The sequence below is a fragment of the Heloderma suspectum genome, chromosome 1 (assembly GCF_057233095.1).
Source record: "Heloderma suspectum isolate Gila_16-S chromosome 1, 16-S_ref, whole genome shotgun sequence".
NCBI classification, from domain to species: Eukaryota; Metazoa; Chordata; class Lepidosauria; order Squamata; family Helodermatidae; genus Heloderma; species Heloderma suspectum.
The window spans coordinates 377,376,781-377,403,484 of NC_139458.1; the positions used below are offsets into that span (position 1 = coordinate 377,376,781).

At 43.1% G+C, this 26,704-nt stretch overlaps 1 protein-coding gene across 1 annotated transcript in view; it reads left to right on the top strand.

Annotated features, from left to right (window-relative positions):
* VIT (vitrin) overlaps positions 1–26,704 on the top strand; it is a 50,280-nt gene that overhangs the window by 2,719 nt on the left and 20,857 nt on the right. Inside the window, exons 3-11 of the mRNA XM_084828333.1 lie at positions 853–1,009; positions 4,178–4,311; positions 9,593–9,667; positions 13,067–13,291; positions 14,239–14,289; positions 17,755–17,793; positions 17,907–17,963; positions 19,327–19,389; positions 20,536–20,583. Of these exons, the coding sequence (XP_084684459.1) occupies positions 853–1,009; positions 4,178–4,311; positions 9,593–9,667; positions 13,067–13,291; positions 14,239–14,289; positions 17,755–17,793; positions 17,907–17,963; positions 19,327–19,389; positions 20,536–20,583 (849 nt within the window). The remainder of the gene's footprint in view (positions 1–852; positions 1,010–4,177; positions 4,312–9,592; positions 9,668–13,066; positions 13,292–14,238; positions 14,290–17,754; positions 17,794–17,906; positions 17,964–19,326; positions 19,390–20,535; positions 20,584–26,704) is intronic.

Sequence of the window (26,704 nt, forward strand, 5' to 3'; positions counted from 1 at the left end):
GACATTGTTATTTCGGGAGACCTTCCTTGAGTGACCAGCCACGGTTTATCAAAACTCAGTTTTATCAGAAGTTCTTTTAAAAAAATATTAACCAGTTTTTATTCTTTTATCCTATCTGCTGTTCACTGCTCCAAAATCTTTGGATGTGGGGCGGTATATAAATAATATAAATACATACATACATACATACACCTCCCCCCACCCCATATCATTACTGCCTGATGTATTTGATCTGTAATAGTCTGACCTCCGTTGACTTAAAAGCCAAGGGGGTAATTAATTAACCCAAAGAATATAACTGAAAAACAACCATACAATAGGTTATCGACAGTTCAAAATGAAACTCAGCAACTGCAGTGTCTGAAATGAAGTTTAAGCGTTTATGTAGATTTATTTACATGCACTCTAGAGAGACAAGACGTATCCATTCTCCAACTCAGAGATTTAACTCTGAGTGACCTCCAAGGCTAAATGAACTCATTTACCATGAACCATAACCACGGGTGAGATCTAAGAATACAGAGCTCCTTCACATGTGGGCTACATGTGAAGAATTCTCTGAGACTTGGGTGGGCATAGCAGATATTCTTGACTTACAGCAAACTGATGGACTGGGCTATAATATATAGAATTAAATGCACAGTAGTAATATTCTTGCTGTCATATAAACAGAGAACACATAAAATGAACATTGGGTTTCTAGTCTCCTCTACCTAAAAATTACATACCTAAAAAAATGGCATAAATCCATATGAATAGATAGCCTAGACATAACACTTTTGTGTTAATTGTATTGCTTCTATACTCTAAGGACACCAATATTAAAAGTAACTTTAGCATTTGTGTTCACAGACGTTCCTCAGATTGACTGTGACATCAAAGCTGCGAAGATCATAAATCCAGAATTTATTGCTAAGTGTCCTTCAGGATGTCAAGATGTCAAATATCGAGTCTATGGCACTGATATCTATGCTTCTTTTTCCAGTATATGTGGTGCTGCTATTCACAGGTCAGCAGGGTTGGCCTTTAATCTAAGACAATGTGCAGAACCAAAGGGAAAGGTGTTAAAAACTCACAGGGTGTGAGGGAAGAATTCTACAAATGCAGCAGTTCTACAGCCAACCACCTAAGACTAATCACCTTTGAACTCCCTTTAACTTTGCTGCTCTGACAGCTACAGCTAGCACTGTAGACACTTCACATTTATTTGCAGTAACAGCCTTCTAGGGGTAAAGAGAGATGTAATATAAAGACAGCTTATGTGAAAGATCCACATACCACTGGACTGAACACTAGCTCAGATGTCAGTCTTGCTTCTCCTTCAGGGAGACGAGCTCCTTTTTTTCTTTTCTTTTTTTAAAAAATCACATGTATGTTTATCCGTTTATATCGTTTATCTGTTTATATTGTTTGCTACCTTACTCATATTTTTTTTAAAATGGGGAAAAATTAAGTGCAGAACTACTGTTGGGATTAGAAGGAGCCAATGGACGCTGGTAGCTCCGGTGTCAGTGGGGTGGTGAATCTGCTCCAGGTTTCAGTCAGAACCAGTCAGAATTCTACAGGAGCTATTCACCTTGGGTAGCTCCTTTAGAATTCTGACTAGTTCTGACTGAAACCTGGAGCGGATACACCACCCTGCTGACATTGGAGCCATGAGCCTCCACTGGGGGGAGCTGTCTTGGTAACATCACAGGTGCCAACCAATTGATGCCGCACACAACTAGGCATGTTCTGAAAAGCTCCTGAACCATTTTGATTAAGATCTTGACCTGGCCTGGAGAAGAGTAGGTATGTTAGATCTGAATGCAGGGAGACCACTTCCAGTTCAGCCACAGAGCTCTCTACATGCCACTTCTGTCTTTTCCATGGGTACTGTGCTTATATAAAAGTACCATAGCTGCCAGGGCTGGCCCTGTCATTAGGCAGGGAAAGGCAGCTGCCTCAGACATCAGCTGCTGAATGGTAGGTAGCAATGGCAAGGTGTTGGAGGACAGAGCTGTGTGTGCCATGCAGCCTACCTTGCATGCACCACGTTACCCTGCTTCTCTCAGCTGCGGTGGTGGATGTTTTCTCCTCTCTACCAGTGTGGTCAGCTTTTGTGCATGGAATGGGGAGAAGCATCATCTTCTCCTTTGCCTCAGACAGCAAAATGTCACGGGCCAGCCCTGACAGCCATTGCTTCCACTCAGCGTTAAGATGTACAAGACATAGGTGCACATTAGTGGGGATGGAAGATGGAAGAGTAGATAAGGTCGTCTGAGAAAAAAATTAAAGAATATATGTAAAAGAATAGCCCACACAAACTTTTGCTAGTGCGTCTGCTTTTGCATTTCTCTGTTAATCATTGGTGACACAGTAAGAAAGACATCAAAGAACCAATCTCCATCTGGTCACCTGGCTGTGAGTTTTAATCACCACAGGTAAGAGTGGCTATTCCAAGCCTTAAGTTTTCAGAAAAGGAATTACAGAGTGCACAGTTGAGTCCTGGCGCTCATGTCTGCCTGGAAGCTTCAGTCCCCAACCTCAAAAACAGTGTGCGGAATTGTGCAATCTACATTCACTCAGCATACTTGGGTAGCAGCCAAGGCCTGACAGCTTTGACACCTGCGGAGTGGCCACATCTGCTCACATGTCCATCTCCTGGTTTTGGGACTCTGTGGTTGGGTGGCGGTGAGCTGCCCACCATTTAAAAATCCATGCAATGTCCCAGAGTGATGCTGCCCTGGGACAGTGTAGGAAATGTGAAAGGATCGGCTGGCTGCTCACAGCCGCTCAGTGCAGATAGTGTGTCTGTAACTGCTACCCACCACCACCAGTGAACCTACCAGGGGAGAGGGGCTAACTGATTTCAGGGGCCCCACAGATGTTGGGTGGCCAGAAAACAGCACTTTGCTGGGGGAGGATGCCCTCAAATCTGAAGCAGACCCAAGTCAGAGTGAAGGAAATATACTTGACACCTACTGAAAAGCACTTCCTTATGGCAAGAGGCAATTTCTACTAAGGAATGCACCTGTGGATGTTGGTAATTGCTATACTCAGTTTATTTGTATGAGACCCTAACCCACATACTTTATAAAGTTATCTGACTGGACAAAATAGAACTGGAGAAACCTGATACTTTACGGCACAATTCTATGCAAGTTTAGACAGAAAAAAGTCCTACAACTTCCAGCATGCCCCAGCCAACCCCAACTCAATAAATGGTGTATTTCTGCAAAAAGATGCAAGGCAAGCATTATGAAGTAAAAAATAGGTTAGGTGCTTAACATGTGAATAGATTTAAGAGATGAACGCTAGATGGTATATTATATTATAGCTTTCCTCTTTGATGTTTGGGCTAGATCTCAGGAATTCTGCCACCTACTGACTAGAATTGTGTACCCAGACATCCTATATACTAATAGTAAACTCATTCTCTTAAGTGTAGATTTTTATGTAACCAAAACAGCACCATACACACACAAGAAGGAGGTATTATCAGGTTTGGGGGAACCCCAGGGTTTTCAGAATTACCCTGCCAAAATGTAGAAAGAAAACTCTAAGGGGACAAAAGACAAAACAAACACTCTAGCATCTGAATCAGGACTGAGAATGCTCAATGAACACTGAATGCTAAGTGCTTGTTGGAGGGGGTTGGTCTGGAAAAATGGGGCAAGAGTATTGAATAGAGTATCCTGGAAAAGGGCATGGAATCCTGAACAGAAGCATTCCACAATGCAACATTTTGTTGCAGTTTCCACTTTTTCTATTAAATGTCCATGCAAATTGTGGAGAGATGTATTTCATTCCTGTTAATTGACCAAAAATATAGATCTTCTCCACAATTTGCATGGCAATGAAATTGCTAAGACGGACAGACAGACAGACTATATATAAACCAAACTTTCTAGTATTCCAAAGAGTTGTTCTTTGCGTTAATGAATAAATGTATATTACAGCTGCTTCAAACATTAAGGGTGCAATCCTAAATAGATAGGCGGCTGCCTCCAACCTCGGAGGCGACCGCCTATCCAAAGCAAGGCAGGAGAGGCACAGTGGGATTGTTCCCTCCACTACTCTCCTGCCTTGTTCTTTTTTGCTAGACAGCCATTTTTGGCTGTCTAGCTGTGGGGGGGCTGGCCGGGAGAGGAAGAACATCAGGGATGTTTCTTATTTGAATGCATTACTTTTGCAGTGGTACAATTGACAAGTCTGGAGGGAAAATCCTGGTTCAAAAAGTTGCTGGACAATCTGGTTACAAGGGTAGTTTCTCTCATGGAATCCGATCATTGTCTTTACCACGATGGAGAGAGTCCTTCATTGTTTCAGGTAATGCTGGACCTAATTAATTATTTTTTGGTAGTGCCATACTTTATGCTTTTAAAGACCACTAATCAGATGATCAGACAATAAGCATGCCTCGAAATGAGTTCTCTCTCTCTCTCTCTCTTTTTAAATGGAAGCCGTTAATGTCCAATATAAGAAAAGCATGATAAAAACTCTGCTTAAGCCTTCCGCTATATGACATTTGATGTGAAAGGAATTTACAGAAGGAAATAATGTATCTCCAAACTTTAGCAATGTTGGGTTGGGCTGAGGCAGAATAACAAATCAGCCTACTGATTAACAAATCCATTGAAAAAGCAGAAGAAAGAAATCCTTCTGTCATAGTGTCAGGTTGCAAAACCTCCACTGGTTTCTAATGAGCTGCAAGTTTCACCATTATCTATACATTTGCTAGTGTTTGAATTAGATAAGCAAACAGGAAGAAGTTGAAAGTAGAAGAAATTGCAAATAAAAAATGCAGTGAGTCATCTGTGAGTGATATCTAATAGGAAGGCAAGTTAAGCTTGAACAGTAGAGCTACTTCCATTGCAACTGAGCTCATTGTCTATAAGCCAATGCAGAGTTGAAAACAAAAGCCATTCTGACAATGCGTTCCCACTTAACAAAACATTAGGGGTTTGGGATGTGCCAGCTTGGCTAATCAGGGTATATACAAAAGCCCATAGAAAATAAAATAGGGTTGCCAAGCTAGTAGAACCATGCAAAAAGTGGAGCACAGGCAAGTGTATGAGGACTCCAGTGATGAACACTCTAGGAGGCATGCAAATTGGCTGGTACTCACTTTTCAGATTACTGAAAATGGTCTAGCTTATGTGTAAATGAATGACTCCATTCAGATTGGTGACAGCTCCCTGCTAGTGGGTTATGAAAATGCACATGGTTTGTTCTGTATCACTTGAAGTTTTGGGGTAGTTATGGACATTAGATCCACAATCTGCTCAGGTTTTCATGCAGCACTGAAAGTATTCAGTTTTTCTATTCAATTCTCACTATACTTCCAATTGATGTTTTTTTAAGGTTTATGTTTTTGCATATTATTTTTATTAATAAAATTTATTTTATTTTGCTGAAATGAAAAACACAAGGATGTTGCTTTAGATGCTGCATGGAGGACCAAGCAAGCGGATCTAATTAGCACGCTTAGCCTTGGACAGGCAGTAGGTTTTACCTCAGCCATTTCAGAGTTACCCACTGAAATCAAGAAGCTTAAATACACTTAACTCTGTGTTGGATTGTGGCTATCAAGTATCAAGTATCAGTAGTGTAGTAGGTAATCGTTCAAATCACATGCAGCTCTACAGAGTTATTTCACTTTATAACAATAGAGTGGAAAAAACCACAGCAGCTTCCACACTAACTGTGTTTACTCTGGAATTGCCATGCTTTGTTCACTTACATCGTCATTAAATCACTGTTTCCCCTCCCCGTTGAGTCTTCTGACTCTTTTCAGGCCACTGAAAATCCTACTTTAAAAAAAAAAACACAGAACAGTGCTGTTTCTTTGATCAGTCTTTTAATTTGTGCTAAAATGCCTTTTTTCTATATATTTTAAATTATTAAAATGTGCATGTAATAATACTTAAATGAAAAGGCATTATAGCACAAAGTTAACAATTGATTTAAGGAAAATCAACCAACTCTATCTGATACGATGGCTGCACCCCTACCTTCCTGACCATCTGCTCCCATCGGCAGTACATGCATTGGTCTCCTCTCGTCTAGACTACTGTAATGTGCTCTATGTGGGGTTACCCTTGAAGACAGTTCAGAAGCTGCAGCTGGTGCAGAATGCAGTGGCTCGCCTGATCACATCACTCCGGTCCTGAAGGAGTTGCACTGGTTACCAGTTGTTTTCTGGGCCAAACTCAAGGTATTGGTTTTGACTAGGGATGTTAGAGAATTCCGCCACGGACTCCAATGAGGCCGGATTCTTTAGAATCCAGCCCCCCGGAGTCCGTGGGGGAACGGAGCACTCCCCACCACCACCCTGCGAAATTTTCCTGGGACGGACCCTACCTGGTGTTGGCCAGGCCGGTCCGTCTGCTACCCCGGTCTGCAGCCAAGGCTTTGTGGTTTTAATGTTCTATATATTTTAAATTGTTTTATTGTGTGTTGTTTGGTTTTAGTTTTTGTGAACCGCCCAGAGAGCTTCGGCTATTGGGCGGTATAGAAATAAATAAATAAATAAATAAATAAATATGGTTCAGGCCCAGCCTATCTCAAGGAGCACCTCCAGCAACACCAGACAGGCCACTCAACAAGATCAGCCTCGGATGGCCTTCTCTCTGTCCCATCAGCCAGGAGAGCTAGGCTGGTGAGGACAAGGGAGAGGGCCTTCTCTGTGGTAGCCCCCACTCTGTGGAACTCCCTCCCTAGGGAACTCTGCCATGCCCCTTCTTTAATGAGCTTCCACCATGCATTAAAAACGTGGTTGTTCAGGCAGGCATTTGGGGTGGGTTAGGGTATTTTTAGAAATACGATGTTTTAATGTAGAATTTTATTGTTTTAAACTGTTGTATTATTGTACATCACCAAGAGTGGCCGGGTGACCACCCAGATGGGAGATTAAGAAAATAAATAAATAAATAAATAAATAAAATGTCTTTCCAGTCAGTGCTATTTTAGCACCATGGATCTCTGATCTTTTATTTGCACTCTTTAGCCTACCTTTGTTTTAAAAAGTGATTAATCGTGCAACAGCACCTAAGTAAAAAAGCACTTCAGCACAAATTGACACGAAACTGGGAGGGATAGGTAACACCTTCCATTTGATAGAGTGGAAAACCGGGATGAACAAACAAAATGAAACTCACCAGAGAATGCAAAGTTCTGCATTGGAGGAGGGGAATCAGATATACAATATGGGGGATATCTGACTTGGCAATAGTGCATATGAAAAGATCTTGGAATTTACTGGTATAAAACTTGGCATTCCTATCCAAAATGCACAACCTTAGAGATGATAAGCAGGCACAGGGCAATATAATTAACATTTTACACCAGAGTTTCTGCATCTTTCCAGGAGCAGAAAAATGTTCTGGTTTTTATAAACACTATTCTTAGGACATTTACTGTTTCTATTTAAAACGTATCTTGGAGCAGCAAACGTCGTCAACAGATGTAACATATGATGTGGCACAATGAAAAGTTTGCGGTTTGTACTAGGGTATAACTGTCACAATCCCCCACATAGGGTTTAAATATGAACTTTGCATTCTTTATAAAGCGGGGAATCCTAAACTTAGACTCAAATTTAGCTTTCATATGCTGTAGCACACACATATTGAATTCCTTTACTATTATCATTGTAAATTATGGGCTTTTAAAATCATCTGCCATGAAATGGAAGTCAGTGGAAAAAAATATGTAAGTTAAATAAGGGAACCACACAGTTTTTTTGCTCTGTGTGTGTGTGTGTTTACATGCATCCATGACTTAAATCTTGATTGGTTCAGTGGAATAAGTTTTGGAACATTATCCTTGCAAAGAAACCTCAGGAAATACAAAGGGAAAATAATGTTAAGGAGCTGATTCTTCAGTATTAAACTAAATCAAGACCGCTCTTAAAGAAGCCCTCCTTGGATCCTCAAGTTCTGAACAACTTTCGCCCAGTCTCAAATCTGCCATTTTGGGGCAAGGTGATTGAGCGGGTGGTGGCGGTGCAGTTGAAGGCACACTTGGAAGAAACTGATTATCTAGACCCATTTCAGTCGGGCTTCAGGCCTGGGCATGGGACAGAAACGGCCTTGGTGGATGATATGAGGAGGGCTCTGGATAGGGGTGAATGCTCCTTCCTTGTTCTCCTCGACCTCTCAGCGGCTTTTGATACCATTGACCACGGTATCCTCCTGGACCGCCTGGAGGGATTGGGCATTGGAGACACTGTATTGCGGTGGTTCCGGTCCTTCCTCTCCGGCAGGTACCAGAGGGTAGCACTGGGAGAGGAGGTTTCGGACCCGTGGCCACTTACTTGTGGGGTGCCACAGGGTTCCATCCTCTCCCCGATGCTATTTAACATCTATGTGAAGCCACTGGGGGCTATCATCAGGAGGTTTGGGGTGCAGTGTCATCAATATGCGGATGACACGCAGCTCTACCTCTCGTTTAAATCTTCACCAAGGTTGGCCGTAGAATCCCTGTCCAAATGTCTGGAGACGGTGAGTGGCTGGATGGGGAGGAATAGGCTGAAGCTGAACCCTGACAAGACCGAGGTACTTTTGGTGGGAGACAAGAGGAGGCTGGGGGATGTTGACCTGGTGTTGAATGGGGTACGGCTACCCTTGAAAGACCAGGTCTGCAGCCTGGGGGTCATTTTGGACTCCCAGCTGTCCATGGAGGCTCAGGTGTCAGCTGTGAGCCGGACAGCGCTGTATCAACTCCATCTGATACGGCGGCTGCGCCCCTTCCTTCCCGACCATCTGCTCCCATCGGTAGTACATGCCCTGGTCTCCTCTCATTTAGACTACTGTAATGCGCTCTATGTCGGGTTACCCTTGAAGACGGTTCGGAAGCTGCAGCTGGTACAGAACGCGGCGGCTCGCCTGATTAAAGGCAGCTGCCGGCGAGATCACATCACTCCAGTGCTGAAGGAGTTGCACTGGTTACCAGTTGTTTTCCGGGCCAAATTCAAGGTGTTGGTTTTGACCTTTAAAACCCTATATGGTTCCGGCCCAGCCTATCTTAAGGAGCGCCTCCAGCAACACCAGACAGGCCGCTTAACAAGATCAGCCTCAGATGGCCTTCTCTCTGTCCCGTCAGCCAGGACAGCTAGACTGGTGGGGACGAGGGAGAGGGCCTTCTCTGTGGTGGCCCCCACTCTGTGGAACTCCCTCCCTAGGGAACTCCGTCATGCCCCCTCTTTAATGAGCTTCCGTCGTGCATTAAAAACGTGGTTGTTCAGGCAGGCATTTGGGGTGGGTTAGGGTATTTAAAAAAAAAAAAAATTATGGTAAAATTTTATTGTTTTAAATTGTTTTATGGTGGGTTGTACATCGCCCAGAGTGGCTGGGTGACCAGTCAGATGGGCGATTAATAAATTTAATAAATAAATAAATAAATAGTAGATCTTGCACTGAATAGTTGAAAATCAGGGAAATGGCTAAGTGCAAAGCTCAGATCCGTTGAAGGTTGATTTAAGCTTTCCATATGCTAAATACATACATCACATTCCATATTAAACGTTGATATTTTAATTGATTTAAAATACACAATGAGCTTTTATTGCAAGGTCTCTGATTTGCCCTTTCCTGTTTTGTTCCCATAGAAGGCAAACCCCAAAAAGGTGTGCAGTATCCATCGACTCTTGAATATTCATCTCCAAAAAGCACACCTGTTAAAGGCAAGTGATGGGGTTTGTTTGCTTGCTTGTTTTTGCTGGAGTGTGTGTTTGTGGGTTCCCTTCCACATATGTGGGTATGGTGTGATACAAAGTTTCCTCCTGATCCAACAAGGGAGATCCACACACACAAGCAGCTTCCTGCATGCCATAACAAGTGCAGATGATGGTGCCGTTGCTGATCCACAACCCACTGAACTGCCTTTTGATGGAGATGCACCACCTTCCTGGGTCATCAGTTATTACAATGCCTTGTTGCCACAACAAGAGCTGGATCAGGCTTTTTTCTGCTATCAGTCATGGGAGAGGCGTCATAAAATCGTGCGTGCATGCGTGCGCGCACACATGCATATGTGTATTTCAAAACGTTGCTTTGCTTAAAATCTTTACCACCTATCCACAGCTATATTCGAGCCCTGAAAGGGCGTAAGGAAACATGCGAGCAGGGAGCGCCTCCCCCTGTTCATCTGCATCAATAATGGGAGGGAGTGGACCTACATGTATACAGTCCATCTAAAGCAGGGGTGTTGAACCTCTTTCAGCCTGATGGCAGAATTCCATTTTGGAGAAGCTCTCAGGCCACATTCCAGTGGTGGGCGGGGCTGAAGGCAAAAGGGGCATGGCCAAAAATACCAGCATGTTTTAGCTTAAAGCTCCTTAGGAGAGGCATTTCAACCTTTTAGAATGGGGAAAGCATGCACAGAAGCTGGGAAACCACCAAACAATTGGTGGTTGGGGGAAAGGTGGAGTGGCCATCTGGGGAACCCTGGAGGGCCAGAATAGACCCCTGCAGGGCCAGATTTGGCCCCCTGACATTCTGCGCCCCTGATCTGAAGTGTGGTGTCATGATTGGAGTGCTGGACTAGGCCCAGGTTCAAATCCTCACTCAGCCATGAAACTCCCTGGGAAACTCCCTCAGGCCAGCCATTTTCTTTCAGCCTAATCTACCTCACAGGTTTCTATTAGATGAAAAGTAGGGGTGAGGAGAGAACAGTGGGTCATATCCAGCCTTGTCATTCCACTGATGGAAGGCGTTCCATCAGTGAAATCGGGAGAGGGGTTCCCCCCTTCCCAGCCCATGCAACCTCAAAATCTGATATGGAGGGCTGGGAAACCCTCCAGAGCAGATTTTCTGGTGGCACACAGGGCTGCAGTTGTGAGGAGAGAGGGAGAAAGTCCCATTGCATTTAACCCCATGTATACCTCCTTGAGCTCCTTGGAGAAAAGGTGGGATATGCATGTAAAAAATAAATAAATTATTCAGTGGGAGTTACAGTGCTATGAAGAGCTGCCTCCAAGTCCCACTACTTAAGACATTGTTGATGCCAGGGATTGAACCAGTGGCCTCTTTCATATAAGCATACTTATACTTACTGGTAAACTGAAAATGATATGGATTTCATTGTTATTCTCTGCATCATAATTCTCCTCAGACTGGCAGTCCTGCTAAAACACTGCAGAACTGTGGTAGGTAATTTGTAATTTGCTTCTGTCCCATGACTATGTTGTTATTTCAATATTCCCTCATGTATGATAATATCTGTTTGAACTAAGTTTCACATTATGAAGTAAAATCTGCATTCCAGTCAGAAGTACCTGAATTCTGAAGCTGCCTGGTTTGGACCAAACCAGATACCTTGGCTTGGACCTAGAGATGTGTTGTGCAAAAGGGAAAAGCATTTCTGCTTGCACAAGGCAGCCCCACCAAATTCCTTTGTTCATCCTCCTGCAAGCATTCCCCACCCCCACCCCGTGTTCCATCCCATGCCATTCCAGAGGGTGACCCTTAAGAGTGGCTTTGGGGAGAGCATAGCAGGCTGTTGTAGGGAGAGAGGAACCAGGGGCCTGTTTCCACGAGTGATTTACTTCAAACTGGCTGCATGTGGAAGTCGTGACGTCATGGTCATCCAGCAGCCACCCCGGAGCTTATCAGGGAAAAACTGGATTTCCTGAGACTGCTTAAAGTCCGATTCTTTCCCTCAAGTCAGGTTCTTCCCAGTATAGTTACTGTAGCAACCCCTGCATTTACCTCAGGTATGCTAGCCCTGCCCAGGAGTATGCCTTTCACTGTGACCCCGGTCAAGGGGTGTTTCCTGTGTGTTTCCCATCCCTGCACAAACCAATTAGTGTCTCCTCAGCAGTAACTCCCATTGTGGTCAATGAGGCTCGCCCTCTGAATGCCCACATCAGTACTTACAGAGATCCCCCTCAATTGAAATGGCACAGTTTAAAGCCCAGTTCCCTAAGTGTGGTTAAGCATGATCTTGAGGCTCCAATTCTCCATTGTTTGCTTTATTGCCTTAGGAGGTAACTAATTCACAGCTTCGTTATAAAGATTCTGCATAGTATCGGTTTGGTTAGAAAGGGGGCTGGTTTTCCATCCCTTTGTTCTACCCCCCACTTTCCCAGAACAAGCATATGTGTCTACTCAAAAGTAACACCCATTGTGTTCAGTGAGGCTTGGGGCTCATTGGGAGGCTTGTCATACAAATGCGCCCAAGCGGAAGTAACTACTTCGCACCTTCCTTACGGAGCCTGGGGGCAGGGAACCTCTCTTATTGGTTGAGCAGCCCCTGCCACTCAGATGATGTTCACTCCAACCCCCCTGCCCCGAAGTAAGTTATGTGAAGCCACTTAGAATGGTGTGATGTACACTCTTGTGGAGCCCTGCCCAGACCAAAAGTGGATCCTACAAAAATATGGGTGAGCCGCTCCTCCCTTCTACTTCTATTGTTGTGGAAACAGGGCCCAGGAAAGTACCGTTGCACAAGCAGCATTCCACTTAATCTTCTCTGGATGTACACCAGGGGTGGAGAACCTCATGCCCATGGGCCTAAACCAATTTGCAGGGCCTACAGGAATCCCCCCTGGAGGGAATCCCCACTGTTATCTCTGATCTGTTCCAATCTCCAACTGGAAATAACCAATGGAGGCTTGTGGTGCCGATCCGCTCTGGGTTTCAATCAGAACCAGTCAAAAGTCTAAAGGAGCTTTACAAAGTGCAAAGCACCTTGGAGAGCTCCTTTAGAGTTCTGACTGGCTCTGACTGAAACCTGGAGTGGAGTCACTGGCCCACTGACATCGGAGCCACCAGCCTCCACTGGAAATAACAGGGGGGATGTAAGTGGTGTGGGACTTGGCTGGCCCTTGGAGGAATGGCTGCTCTTCCCAGCCCTGGACAAGGCTTCCTTTGCATGCTTATCGCTGCCCCCAGTTCTAGCTCATTGTTAATTTCTTTTTCTTTTCTTAAAAAAAAATAAAAATAAAAATAAAAATGTCTGGTTGTGCACCTCCACTGTGCTTGCGTGTTAGTCTGACCCAACCATAGTTTTGGCAGTTTCTACATATAGCACATCACATGTTCCTTTACGTTAATATACTATATTTAAATGCTAAATATAGGACGTTCGCTACGGAAGGAATATCAGACAACAGCAGCAGCACCATTACCAGCTACACAAGGTGTCATTACAACACCAAAACCCCTGATCATGACAACAGCATTTGTCAGCCCAACCCCAAAGCCAACAACAGTCCCAACAACCATCACTACAACCATCACGATCAAGACAACAGCATTTGCGACTGTGAAGCCTCAAGTTGCAGTGCACAAAGTCAGGGATATAGGTGAGTAGAATGGAAGGGGTTGCTGTGATTTAAGAATATGGTTGTTCTATGTCTCCCTGACACTCTGAACACTTTAGAACAGGCTACTACTAGGACAGGAGTGCTACTACTAGATAAAGCTTTTGCCATAGTTCTCTCAGGGGTGGTCAAATGAACCCCCTCCACAGATACACCAAACGCATCAAGGGGGCAACAGGACTATTCCTGCCAGCCCTGCCCCAGTCACTGCCCCCGCCCAACATCCATTCACCTAGAGTGACATCTGAATAGGAATGCCTATGTAGGTACAGCCATATGTGCAGAGGCTGTACACTTAGAGGCTCCACTTCAGCTTTCAGAGGGTGGAGCTGGCAGGTGCACAGGCATGGTTAGGAATATAGCAAGGTGACTTAGTTCACATGACACGACAGCCCACCATGGCTTAATTTACCCCCAGGGGCTGTTGCATCATGCCAGGCACTCGCAGGCGCCATTTTTGCATGTTGCCCGCAGGCGCCTAGCTTGACATAGCTTGTCATGTTTGGCAAATTTGTTTGATAGTTAGACAACCCTCTAAATGAATGTTTGGCAGGGGTTGTTTGATAGTTAGACAACCCTCAAATAACTCTAAAACAAGCTATGGGTTATTTGAGGGTTGTCTAACCTTCAAGCAACGCCTGGTGCCTTGGTTCACATGACATGGCAAACCATGGCAAGCTGGCCACCCACAGATGCCCAACATAGTGCAATAGACCTCATGGGTAAATTAAGCCACGGTGGGCTGTTTTGTCATGTGAATCAACTCACTGAGTCAGACCCTGGGTCCATCTAGCCCAGTATTGTTGACACTGCCTGCCAACAGCTCTCCACGGTTTCAGGCAGGATTCCTTCGTAGCCCTACCTGGAGATTTTTGTGCATAGTGCTGTTTATGTTCTCTATAGTAAGGGATTCTCTTGTTTATTCTTAGGTTCTAGCAATGTCCATCCAGCTTACTCATCAGTAGCAGCTGTGGCATCAAGTAAGTACAGAGACAGGGTATTGGTATACCAAGGCTGCAATCCTACGCATATTTATCTGAAACAAATCGTATTGAAATCAATAGGCTTACTTCCAAGCATACGTAATTAGGATCGCAACCGTAGGAATCTCTTTAAATGAACATCCTTTTGAGCCCTTTCACTAAGAAAGAAGTAGTTAAATTTAAATTATTCCTATTAAAGAAGAGGTTGTTGTGGTGGGTAGATTATAACAGTAATGTCGCAGTACAACAATACAACTTCGGGCTGCATTGTGGCTGCTTTTCCAGTTTGCATTTTAGTTTGCCTGTGGTGAAAAAGTCCTGTGAGATGTCTTTGGAAAAACTAAAAGCATGGCCAGATATTGCTCAGGATATAGGTATAGGCTTAAAGTTATTAAGACCAGAATGGTATGCTTTGAACACTCAGAATCACACTATATAAATACAAAGGCTGTGGGAAATATGGCAACATGGACACCTATTGGTTAAACTACTGCCCATTATATCACTGGAGACCAGTCCCATTTCTGTGCACTTATAAAAATTATAACTTATAAATGCATATTTCATTGCTTACAACTTTCAAAGGAAGTTGTAAATGCAGTGAGGAAGTGCTCTTTACTCCCCCACCCCCACAAAGACGCTACACAGCACCAGCCTTCTATGCCAGTCTTCACCGGACTGGTGGCTTCCAGATGTTTTGAACTTCAACTCCCATCAGGCCCAGCCAGCATGGCCAATGGTCAGGAATGCTGGGAGTTGCAGTCCAAAACAACTGGTTGGCGCCAGGGTGGGGAAGGCTGCTCTACCCCAATAAGCTCTGCAACCCCTTCTGGTCCTTTTTTTAAAGTGACATATGCTTATTTAATGGAGCAGTACAAGTATGACTAGCTGAACTTCAAAGAAAAAACAGCAAACAAAATTGCTCTGTACATCACTTCTTCAGCAAAGCTTCCCCAACATTGATTATATAGAGCTTTTCTACACGAGTCATTTATCGTGCACTCGCCATTCCTGTCATAGTTATTTACGGGGGTTTTAGACGACGTCATGACTCTCCAGTTTCACTTGTTATTTGTAAACAGCACTTTCGGGGAGTTTTTTAGAGCAGAGAAAATGGGGTATTATTTCTGATGGTGAGAGGAAATGCTGTTTCCACTTATATATTTGTGCTATTTCGCTATACCATCCTGCCACCTAAAGGTTATGTAGCAGGAAAGCAGGAAACGAAACACTCTTTATGCAGCGCTCCGATCTCAATTTTGCAACAAAACCAAAGGTAGATGTAGTGGATTAACAGTCTCGTGTAGAAAAGCCCATAGAGATGGGAAATGTTGTTGGCTTGGTTAGTTCTAGCATGAAATGACCCACTGAAAGGGTCTAGTGGTGTTTTAAATGTCTGGAAAAGCTCTAGTCCTCTTCACGCTTTCTGCTTACCATATTGTATGAACATGTGAAGAGGGGAGCCCTCCAGCCCCACCCCCTCCGTCATCACATCTATCTGTACGCAAGGAGGCTGGCAGTCCGAAAAGGAGAGCCTTCTGTATACGTGGAGGCGCTCCATGCAGTTAAGAACCCTAGAAAATCAGGGTTCTTAATTGCATAGAGAGAGCCTCCACGAATACAGAAGGCTCTCTTTTGGGGGTTCTTGTTAGTTTTATTTACAGTGTACTAACCATAGACATACAGGATAAAAAAATATAAAATACATATTGAAAAATAAAGTACATAGAAACGTAAGAGCGGAATCATGAAACAATCATAGAGGGCCTAATCTGGATAGGTACATTTAAAAATGTAGCAACTTCCTCTGTAACTGAGATGTTAGAAATCTCAAGTAAAATAATCAACCAGGACTCTAAGGATTGTCCCGGAAGGGATTGTGTGATTGTGTAAATCAAGATTTCTTTAGCCCTTGATTAAAATTAGTTGAAGAAGACACACAGAAACAACTTTCTGCACCACTTTCTACTTCCAGGCAGACTTGTAAGAGTCTGTCATCACCTGGAATACAAAGGAATTGGGGATAAGCAAGAGAGAGCAGGGGGAAGCCAAAAATGGATAGAATATATCCAAGCCAAACAGTTTAGGGAGTTAAGGCCGGCTTCCACATTATGAGTAGCTCCAGCAACACACCTGGGCACACCAAATATAGATCTGAGAAAGTGAGATTGAACTCCTTCAAAATAATTTTTTGAGCATGGAAACCAGAAAGATGCTCAAAAAAGGATCTGGGATACAATTTTGGCTTTCAAGACACAGATGGAAACAGAAACCAATTGGCCACCCATCATGAAAAAAAGGGAACTACATCACCCATGTTTTGTTCAGCCTTGGTCTTTGCAAACCTCCCCTGGCCTCTCCAGTTAGCAGCTTCATGCTATACCCGAATATTTATAAGCATCAACTTATAAATACCCGAATATTTATAAGCATCAACTTGATCGAGTTTATGATTATCCAGGGCCCAGGACTATCCGACCTTCCTCTTTGAAAATACCACAAATTAGATTTTGAATAATTAATGGTTATAAGACGTTTTGCTACCTTGAGCTCCTCTCAAGGCATGTGGGATGTAAACGTATGTATTAATATTTTTGAAAGAATTTACCCTCAACAATTCTGTTTTAAACTCCCTCTGGTTAATATGCACTAGGAGTCTGTTGGCATGGGAGCTGTTAAAAATGAAACTATGGAAAATAGCATGTGTATATGAACATTAAGTAGCCTCCACACTACACTTTTTGTTATTCAGGTGAGTTTGGGAAAGGTTGCTGTGGAGACTTCTAAATTTTAGATCTCTGTAAAATAAGAAAAGTGGAGTGCCACACAGTGCCCAACTGAATCATGACTGATATCATTAGACATAAGTGACAACTTAAAGTAGTTACTGTTTATTTGGGCTTTATCTCACTTTATGGCAGCGGTCTTATACATACTTACCTGGAAGTAAGCCCACTGACCACAGTGGGACTTCCTTCTGAGTAAACATGCATAGGATTGCACTGTAAGGCTGTAATCCTATAAACATTTAAGGAAGAGTAATTCCCATTGAACTCTATGGAACTTGCTTCTAAGCAGATATGTATAGGATTACTCTGTAAGAGTCACAATATCTACATATACTGGGAATTGTAGTTTGAGGTACTGACTATTCTCTGTTGGAGATCCCTACCAGCCACTCTATAGAAATACAGTTCCCAATATTTCCTGGAAAGAAGTAATGACTGGTAAACTAGTTTAAATATATAGTGTGCCACTGGTCCTGAGTCTCTGTATAACATTTTATAAATATTGTTTTCTAAATTTAAACTGTGCTGATTTTTTAAAAATCGTACATAAACATGTAAAAATCCAATTTTAAGGATTAGAACAGGTGCTTTTAACCTTATTTTTAAAGAAATGCCTTATCATAATAGATTTTGAAACTGCAAATAATATATTCCATTTTAATGCATGCTTTAGGGCAGGTTCAGGCTGTAAAAGGAAGAACCCAAAATCAAGGTATGTCCTAACTTAAACTAATACAGATTAAGAATTAAATTTATTAAAATGATTAATTATCTAATTAAAATTATGTTCAAGTTTATGTGCTGATTAGTAAAATATTTTTAAAGCATTCAGAGGCACTTCCAGCTATGCAAGTAACAGAAATATCCCTCGACCTAATACAGGTAAAGCCTTTATATGATTTTTTTAATTTTCTCTATAATAAATCAGACTCATGAAAGTAAAATCCACAACCCGATCTTAAGCATGTTTACTTGGAAGTAAGTTCACTGAATTAGCCACTACTTACTTCCCGAGAAATATGCATGAAAAGTATTGGGCACATCTGAGCCAAAGTTGTCTTAATTCCCAGTGATTTCAATAAAAGAAATTAAAGCACATATTGAAATCCTCCCCTGAAATCAGTGGGATCTAAAATTTGCTAGATTTGGCTAGCACACATTCTGATTTTGGAGTTGAAATTCACAAACCATTTACATAATCAGAAGACTTTTAATAAAGTCATTGGATGATGTATATAGATTGCAACCTAAACCTAAGGTTGACTGCTGTGCGACATTATGATAGCATTCCATGCAAAACCCACATTGTAAGCATTCAGGTCTGGAGTGCACATCTTATTAAAATATGCTGAAACTGAACCATTTTGTGGTATTGTAAGTGACTACAGTGTACATTCTTCATGTTAAAACTGGAAGTTCTTGGATAAAGAGCTAGACCTACTTATTCAAATTAACAAGAAAGAAATAAAACTAAAAATGTTCTAATACCTTTTTTGAAAATAGCACTCAAACAAAACAAAAAAATTATCGTGGAATTGAATAAAAACTCCTGTTGTTAATAAAAGCTGTGAGTTTACTAAAATCAGGTTTTATCCTGAACAGGTGCCAGGCAATAGAGCTGAAAGTGATTTGAGAGAACCATAGCCAGGTTTACCATGTTATAAATATCTATCCATGGGGTAAATAAATATTTCCTTTGTCCCATTGTCTCCTCTGGACAAAACCTGCAAAAACTATTTAGCAGAGGTGAAAGTGGGATGAGAGTATACAACATGAGCATCAATTTTCCAAAGGTTTTCAGGTGTAGGGGTGTGTGTGTGTGTGTGTGTGTGTGTGTGGCAGGGCATTATCAGTCTCCAGCCTGAAGAATTGCTGAGTATGCTCAAATGCCAAATGGAAATAAATGCAGTATGTTTAAAGAATTTTGCTCACTGAGGTACACAGAATTCAAGCCTGGCATCAATACGTATTTTCATTTGGACAAGACCAAAGGGACAGAGAGGACCTGCTCCCTGCTGAAAATATACAAATTCCCATTGCAGTTAAAACACATCCCTTTTCATGCGCTCGCTCTCTCTCTCTCTCTCTCTCTCTCTCTCTCTCTCACACACACACACACACACACACAATGCAGTTATTTACCTTTGCTTGTCCAGAGAAAGATAGTTTCTGATACATTAGAATTACTACTGTATTACTTAGAATTACTCCTGTATTAAGTGCATCCTTTTGACAAACCACACAGGTCTTCAACGCCAAGAGCCAATTGCTACATTCCGGAAGCCTGCCAGCAATCCTGCCAATCAGGGTAAGTTGTCCACAGTTGTTGTTGTTGTTGTTGTTGTTTTTGTACTTGTTCAGTCGTTAAGTCGTGTCCGACTCTTCGTGACCACATGGACCATAGCACGCCAGGCCTTCCTGTCCTGCGCTCTCTCCCGGAGCGTGCTCAAGTCCATATTCATTGCATTGGTGATGCTATCTAGCCATCTCATCCTCTGCCATCCCCGTCTCCTTTTGCCTTCAATCTTTCCCAGCATCAGGGTCTTTTCCAGGGAGTTTTCTCTTCGCATTAGGTGGCCAAAATATTTGAGCTTTAGCTTCAGTATCTGTCCTTCCAATGAGCAGTCAGGGTTGATTTCCTTTCGGATGGACTGATTTGACCTCCTTGCAGTCCAGGGGACTCGTAAGAGTCTTCTCCAGCACCACAGTTCAAAAGCATCAATTCTTCGGCGCTCAGCCTTCCTTATAGTCCAGCTCTCACAGCCATACATTACTACGAACAATATGATGAAAGCCCCCACTAGCCCCCCCCCGCCGCCGCCCCCAAGTTCATGTCAGGGCTTGAGAATTGTTTTTTTGTGTCTGGCATGGAATACATATTAATAATTTTGAGGCACAGTCTCTTGTACGCGATCTGGTTATACTGCTTCTTCTTATGCAAAAGTTGACACATGTAATCTTAAGGAGCGCCTCCAGCAGCACCAGACAGGCCGCTTAACAAGATCAGCCTCGGATGGCCTTCTCTCTGTCCCATCAGCCAGGACAGCTAGACTGGTGGGGACGAGGGAGAGGGCCTTTTCTGTGGTGGCCCCCACTCTGTGGAACTCCCTCCCTAGGGAACTCCACCATGCCCCCTCTTTAATGAGCTTCCGTCGTGTATTTAAAACGTGGTTGTTCAGGCAGGCATTTGGGGTGGGTTAGGGTATTTTAGGAAATGTTTTTACTGTAGAATTTTATTGTTTTAAACTGTTTTATTGTATGTTGTACATCGCCCAGAGTGGCTGGGTGACCAGCCAGATGGGCGATTAATAAATTTAATAATAATAATAATAATAATAATAATAATAATGTATTTTACAACAGGTCTCTTCTTAAGATGTGCTGTTTGTTCTGTTAACTTCAGATTGTTTTCTGATTTAAAGTAATTACTATTTTTGCCTCTTGTGTGTGAAAGCTATGGAAACAGACATGTGGAAACCTGGATCAAGTCTTTTTGACACAGGTAAATATCCTATGTAAAGCCTTCTAAACACCAACTCTTTAGGAAGAAATTATAAAGCCATTTTTACATGGAAAGCATGTTATATTCAGGAAAACCACCTGTATGATCATATGCACAGTATAAGCATAAAACTTTTCTTCAAAGGTTTTCTGGAAATGTTGTGAACACTGATCCTGAGCATGGTATACCAACTTGTAACTTGCAGGAACAAAAGAGATCTAGGAAAAGAGAATTCCATTTTAGATTAAAGTCTCTATTAAACTACAGCAGGAGTGGTACTTTAGATCTGCTCTTGTATAGGATAAATCATAAAAAGAGACCTTTTTAGGAATGTGAAAGCTGAGAAGTCTGAGATTCAAATAAAAACTGGTTGCTAACAGATAGCTGAAGCATGGGACAATATCCAACACTGTCCACATGTCAGTGGGACCCACTGCTAGAACAACAAAGGGGAGCTTGTTGTTGTTGTTGTTGTTCAGTCATTCAGTCGTGTCCGACTCTTCGTGACCCCATGGACCATAGCACGCCAGGCCTTCCTGTCCTGCGCTCTCTCCCGGAGCGTGCTCAAGTTCATATTCATTGCATCCGTGATGCTATCTAGCCATCTCATCCTCTGCCGTCCCCTTCTCCTTTTGCCTTCAGTCTTTCCCAGCATCAAGGTCTTTTCCAGGGAGTTTTCTCTTCGCATTAGGTGGCCAAAATATTGGAGCTTCAGCTTCATTATCTGTCCTTCCAATGAGCACTCAGGGTTGATTTCCTTTAGGATGGACTGATTTGACCTCCTTGCAGTCCAGGGGACTCGTAAGAGTCTTCTCCAGCACCACAGTTCGAAAGCATCAATTCTTCGGCGCTCAGCCTTCCTTATAGTCCAGCTCTCACAGCCATACATTACTACTGGGAAAACCATAGCTTTGATTAGACGGACCTTTGTCGGCAAGGTGATGTCTCTGCTTCTTACTATGCTGTCTAGGTTGGCCATAGCTTTCCTCCCAAGGAGCAAGCGTCTTTTAATTTCATGGCTACAGTCACCGTCTGCGGTGATCTTGGAGCCCAAGAAAGTAAAATCTGTCACTGCTTCCATTTCTTCCCCTTCTATATGCCAGGAGGTGATAGGGCCAGATGACATGATCTTCGTTTTTTTAATGTTGAGTTTCAAACCAGCTTTTGCACTCTCCTCTTTCACCCTCAACAAGAGGCTCTTGAGATCCTCTTCACTTTCTGCCATTAGGGTGGTATCGTCTGCATATCGGAGGTTGTTGATAATTCTCCCGGCAATCTTAATTCCGACCTGTGATTCATCCAACCCGGCATTTCTCATGATGTACTCTGCATATAAGTTAAATAAGCAGGGTGACAATATGCAGCCTTGTCGTACTCCTTTCCCAATTTTGAACCAATCGGTTGTTCCATGTCTGGTTCTTACTGTTGCTTCTTGATCCTCGTACAGGTTTCTCAGGAGACAGGTAAGGTGGTCTGGTACTCCCATCTCTTTCAGAATTTGCCACAGTTTGTTGTGATCCACACAATCAAAGGCTTTAGCGTAGTCAATGAAGCAGAAATAGACGTTTTTCTGGAATTCTCTTGCTTTCTCCATGATGCAACGAATGTTGGCGATTTGATCTCTAGTTCCTCTGCCTCTTCTAAACCCAGCTTGTACTTCTGGTAGTTCTCGGTTCGCATACTGCTGAAGCCTAGCTTGTAGGATTTTGAGCATCACCTTGCTGGCATGTGAAATGAGCGCAATTGTACGGTAGTTTGAACACTCTTTGGCGTTGCCCTTCTTTGGAATTGGAATGTAAACTGACCTTTTCCAGTCTTGTGGCCACTGTTGAGTGTTCCAGATTTGTTGGCATATTGAATGCAGCACTTTAACAGCATCATCTTTTAGGATTTTAAATAGCTCAGCTGGAATACTGTCATCTCCGCTAGCTTTGTTGTTACTAATGCTTCCTAAGGCCCACTTGACTTCACTCTCGAGGATGTCCGGCTCAAGTTCAGTGACCGCACTATCATGGCTATCAGGGACATTCAGATCTTTCCTGTATAGTTCTTCTGTGTATTCTTGCCACCTCTTCTTAATCTCATCTGCTTCTGTTAGGTCCCTGCCTTCTTTGTCCTTTATCATGCCCATCTTTGCACAAAACGTTCCCTTGAGATCTCCAATTTTCTTGAAGAGATCTCTAGTCTTTCCCATTCTGTTGTTTTCCTCAATTTCTTTGCATTGTTCATTTAAGAAGGCCTTCTTGTCTCTCCTTGCTATTCTCTGGAACTCTGCATTCAGTTGGGTATATCTTCCCCTTTCTCCCTTGCTTTTCGCTTCCCTTCTTTCCTCAGCTACTTGTAAAGCCTCATCAGACAGCCACTTGGCTTTCTTGCATTTCTTTTTCTTTGGGACGGATTTCGTTGCTGCCTCCTGAACAATGTTACGGACCTCCGTCCATAGTTCCTCAGGCACTCTGTCTATCAGGTCTAATCCCTGAAATCTATTCCTCACCTCCACTGTATATTCATCAGGGATATGATTTAGGTCATACCTGAATGGTTTAGTGGTTTTCCCGACGTTCTTCAATTTAAGCTGAAATTTTGCATGAAGCAGCTCATGATCTGAGCCACAGTCAGCTCCAGGTCTTGTTTTGACTGACTGTATGGAGCTTCTCCATCTTTGGCTGCAAAGGACATAATCAATCTGATTTCGATACTGACCATCTGGTGAGGTCCATGTGTAGAGTCGCCTCTTGTGCTGTTGGAAAAGAGTGTTTGCTATGATCAGCATGTTCTCTTGGCAAAACTCTATTAGCTTTTGTCCTGCTTCATTTTGTACACCAAGGCCATGCCTGCCTGTTATCCCGGTGATTTCTTGACTTCCTACTTTAGCATTCCAATCCCCTATGATGAAGAGGACATCTTTTTTTGGTGTTAGTTCTAGAAGGTGTTGTAGGTCTTCATAGAACCGATCAACCTCAGCTTCTTCGGCCTCAGTGGTTGGGGCATAGACTTGAATTACTGTGATGTTGAATGGTTTGCCTTGAATTCGTACTGAGATCATTCTATCATTTTTAAGATTGTACCCCAGTACTGCTTTTCCCACCCTTTTGTTGACTATGAGTGCTACTCCATTTCTTCTAAGGGATTCTTGCCCACAATAGTAGATATGATGGTCACCTGAATTAAATTCGCCCATGCCTGTCCATTTTAGTTCGCTGATTCCCAAGATGTCGATGTTTAATCTTGCCATCTCATGTTTGACCACCTCCAGCTTACCTTGATTCATTGATCTTACATTCCAGGTTCCTAAACAATATTGTTCTTTACAGCATCGGATTTTCTTTTCACCGCCAGACACATCCACAGCTGAGTGTCCTTTCGGGTTTGGCCCAGCCGCTTCACTCTTTCTGGCGCTACTTGGAAATACCCTCTGCTCTTCCCCAGTAGCATATTGGACACCTTCCGACCTGAGGGGCTCATCTTCCGGCGTCATATCTTTTAGCCTTGTGATACGTTCCATGGGGTTTTCTTGGCAAGAATACTGGAGTGGGTTGCCATTTCCTTCTCCAGTGGACCACATTTTGTCAGAACTCTCTGCCATGACCTGTCCGTCTTGGGTGGCCCTGCACGGCATAGCTTATGGCTTCACTGAGTTACGCAAGCCCCTTCGCCACAACAAGGCAGTGATCCATGAAGGGGAAAGGGGAGCTAGCAGTTCTTAAAGCAACGGGAAACATTCATTTCCAGAACGGGGCAGGTTAGAGGAGCTTGCAGAAGGCAGCTTTGCTGGCCTTTCCCGATCCAGAAACTAGTGTTTCCTCTCATTTCCAGGGATATTTTAGTCAGTGCTGACTTGTCATTGGACTAGCAGTGGGTCCCACTGGTACAGCTGGCAGTACTGAATACTCTCCATGAACTGCATAATAAATCTTCTGCTGGACTATATACTCAGGTGATAGGATTCTGCCGTACAAAGTAGCATGTCAAGGCAAAGCAGTCCAGTTTAACTAATCCAAACACAAATTATTCACAGGCCTTGCAGATTGTGTAGCTCAGCACATTGTGGCCACGTTCGGATGACCAGCAGAGGAAGAAATGCAGTATGAGTCGTTTCTCCTGTGCATGCCAGTCTTGCGACCGACATTTCCCTAATTACCGGTGCCGTGTCTGGGTTGCCATATCGTCCAAACCCAGTGTGCGGCGGGGTGGGAGTGACTTCTCACCCACCCCACAACCCCTACTGCAAGCCATGTTTCCCCTGCTGATCATCTGAACCAAGTCTATATATTGGAATAGTGATGGCAGGGGATCACACTAAAAAAGGTGCAAGCTAAGGGCTCATTTGTTCTTGGAATTTTTAGAGCAGTCAGTAGTTGCAATAGCAAGGGTCACTCAGGGTGCAGTGCTGATTGAGAGCTCTGGATGCATCCAAGAGATTTGGGTGCAAACAGAGCTTGCAAGGGGGTGGGGGGAATGTTGCTAGCAGCCACACGTAACCAAATTAGTTTTCTTTTAGCCTAGGTTTCTTGTGTATAAGAAGAATAGCACGTTCAGTATGTTCTGTAGGACTAGTTGTCTCATTCTGTTAGGAGCCTGGCCTGATTGGCTCTGCTGTTTTATATTTATGGCTGCTTAGCCAGGGGACTATTTTTGACTCAGTAAAATTTGCCAGGAGCTTCAGTTCTTAGATTCAATCTGCTTTATTCCACCACTTCTGCTAACCAGTATAAAGCTCTATCAGCAGAATGTATCTAGTAGAACAGCTGTGGGCAGAAAATTGGAGTCTACTGGGAGATTTCTGGGACATTTTCAGTAGTTCAGCAAGTATTTCATACTCCACGTGGTTTAATGGTAAGTGACAATAAAAAGGGCCCTTTCACTTCTAAATTAGGTCCTGAAAACAAGAAAAGTTGTGGGGATCGGGCAGCATGGATTTCTTTGTGAAAGGATTTATGTGTGAATTCCAGCTCTGATGCTGAAAACAAATTATTGGGCTGAGAATGGGCTCAGAATCAACTTGTTCTTATGTCTTTCCTCAGTTCCTTTCCAGAGCCACTCTCTCACACCTGGCTCTGGTTGGTAGAACTCAGTGTTCTAGTGTAAAACAAAGTAGAACCCATAAGCCTAAAGACTGCAGACTACAAGTTGCTCAAATGTGATGAATGAAGAAGTGTCTCCCTTTGGCTCCTGTGAGTCAATGAATTGTCACAAGTGTAAGTCAAGCACACAACAAAATAAAGCAAGCTACATAACCTGGAATACGGAATTAAACTGCTTTAAGAGTGATTCACACATGTATACGTAATGCTCAAACAGCTGATCACCTAGCACTCAATGACTTGCCACCGAGGGGTTCATCACATGGAGCTTTTATCCTGCGATTGAGATTGCTCCTTCACGGAAGTTTGTGGGCTGTTTACATGATGCCGTGACCCTGCCGTGACCCCCCCAGGGCATCTCCTGAACTAAATGCCCTTTGTTCTATTTTTAAATAGATGGCAGATAATGAGCTATCAAATTACTCTGTCCTGCTTCAGTTTCCTCCATGAAAAGAGTAAAAGCGGCAAGAAGAGGAGCGAGATCAATGAAAGATAATGGAAGACTCAGATATGGGGAGATGGGGAAGGAGGGGAGGGGAGGGGGGAAAGGAAGTGCATGTCAAGGGAGTCAGTTGTGATCCTGCATTTGAAATGGAAGCAGAAAGCCCCGTTTTAAATGCAGGATTTTAGGCTGGTGTAGAGATGCCCTAAATGTGTCCACTGAAAAGTATAGTGTTCAAAGTAATGTGAGGTGATTCAACAAGCTCTTTCTCTTTCAGTGATAGCTTCATGAATGTGAATTATCACATGATGTTGTTGCGGAGTGATGAGTGTGTATGGCTGAACTTGCCCTCCGTACTGTTACATTTTCAGTAATGTTTTACTTTTTCTTGTCTTATCTAAGAGGGAGAGAGTGTTGTGTGAGGCTGTTCATACATGTGCGCTATAAGTCAGAACAGCCAAAAGGTTTACATTTCCAAATTGGATCTCAGCACAAGGATGCTAAGAGATTAGCATTAACAGAAGGGAAACACCACAAACCTTCAAAAACGGGTCTGAATATCTATTTGCAGACAAAATTATTCATTGCAGGAGAT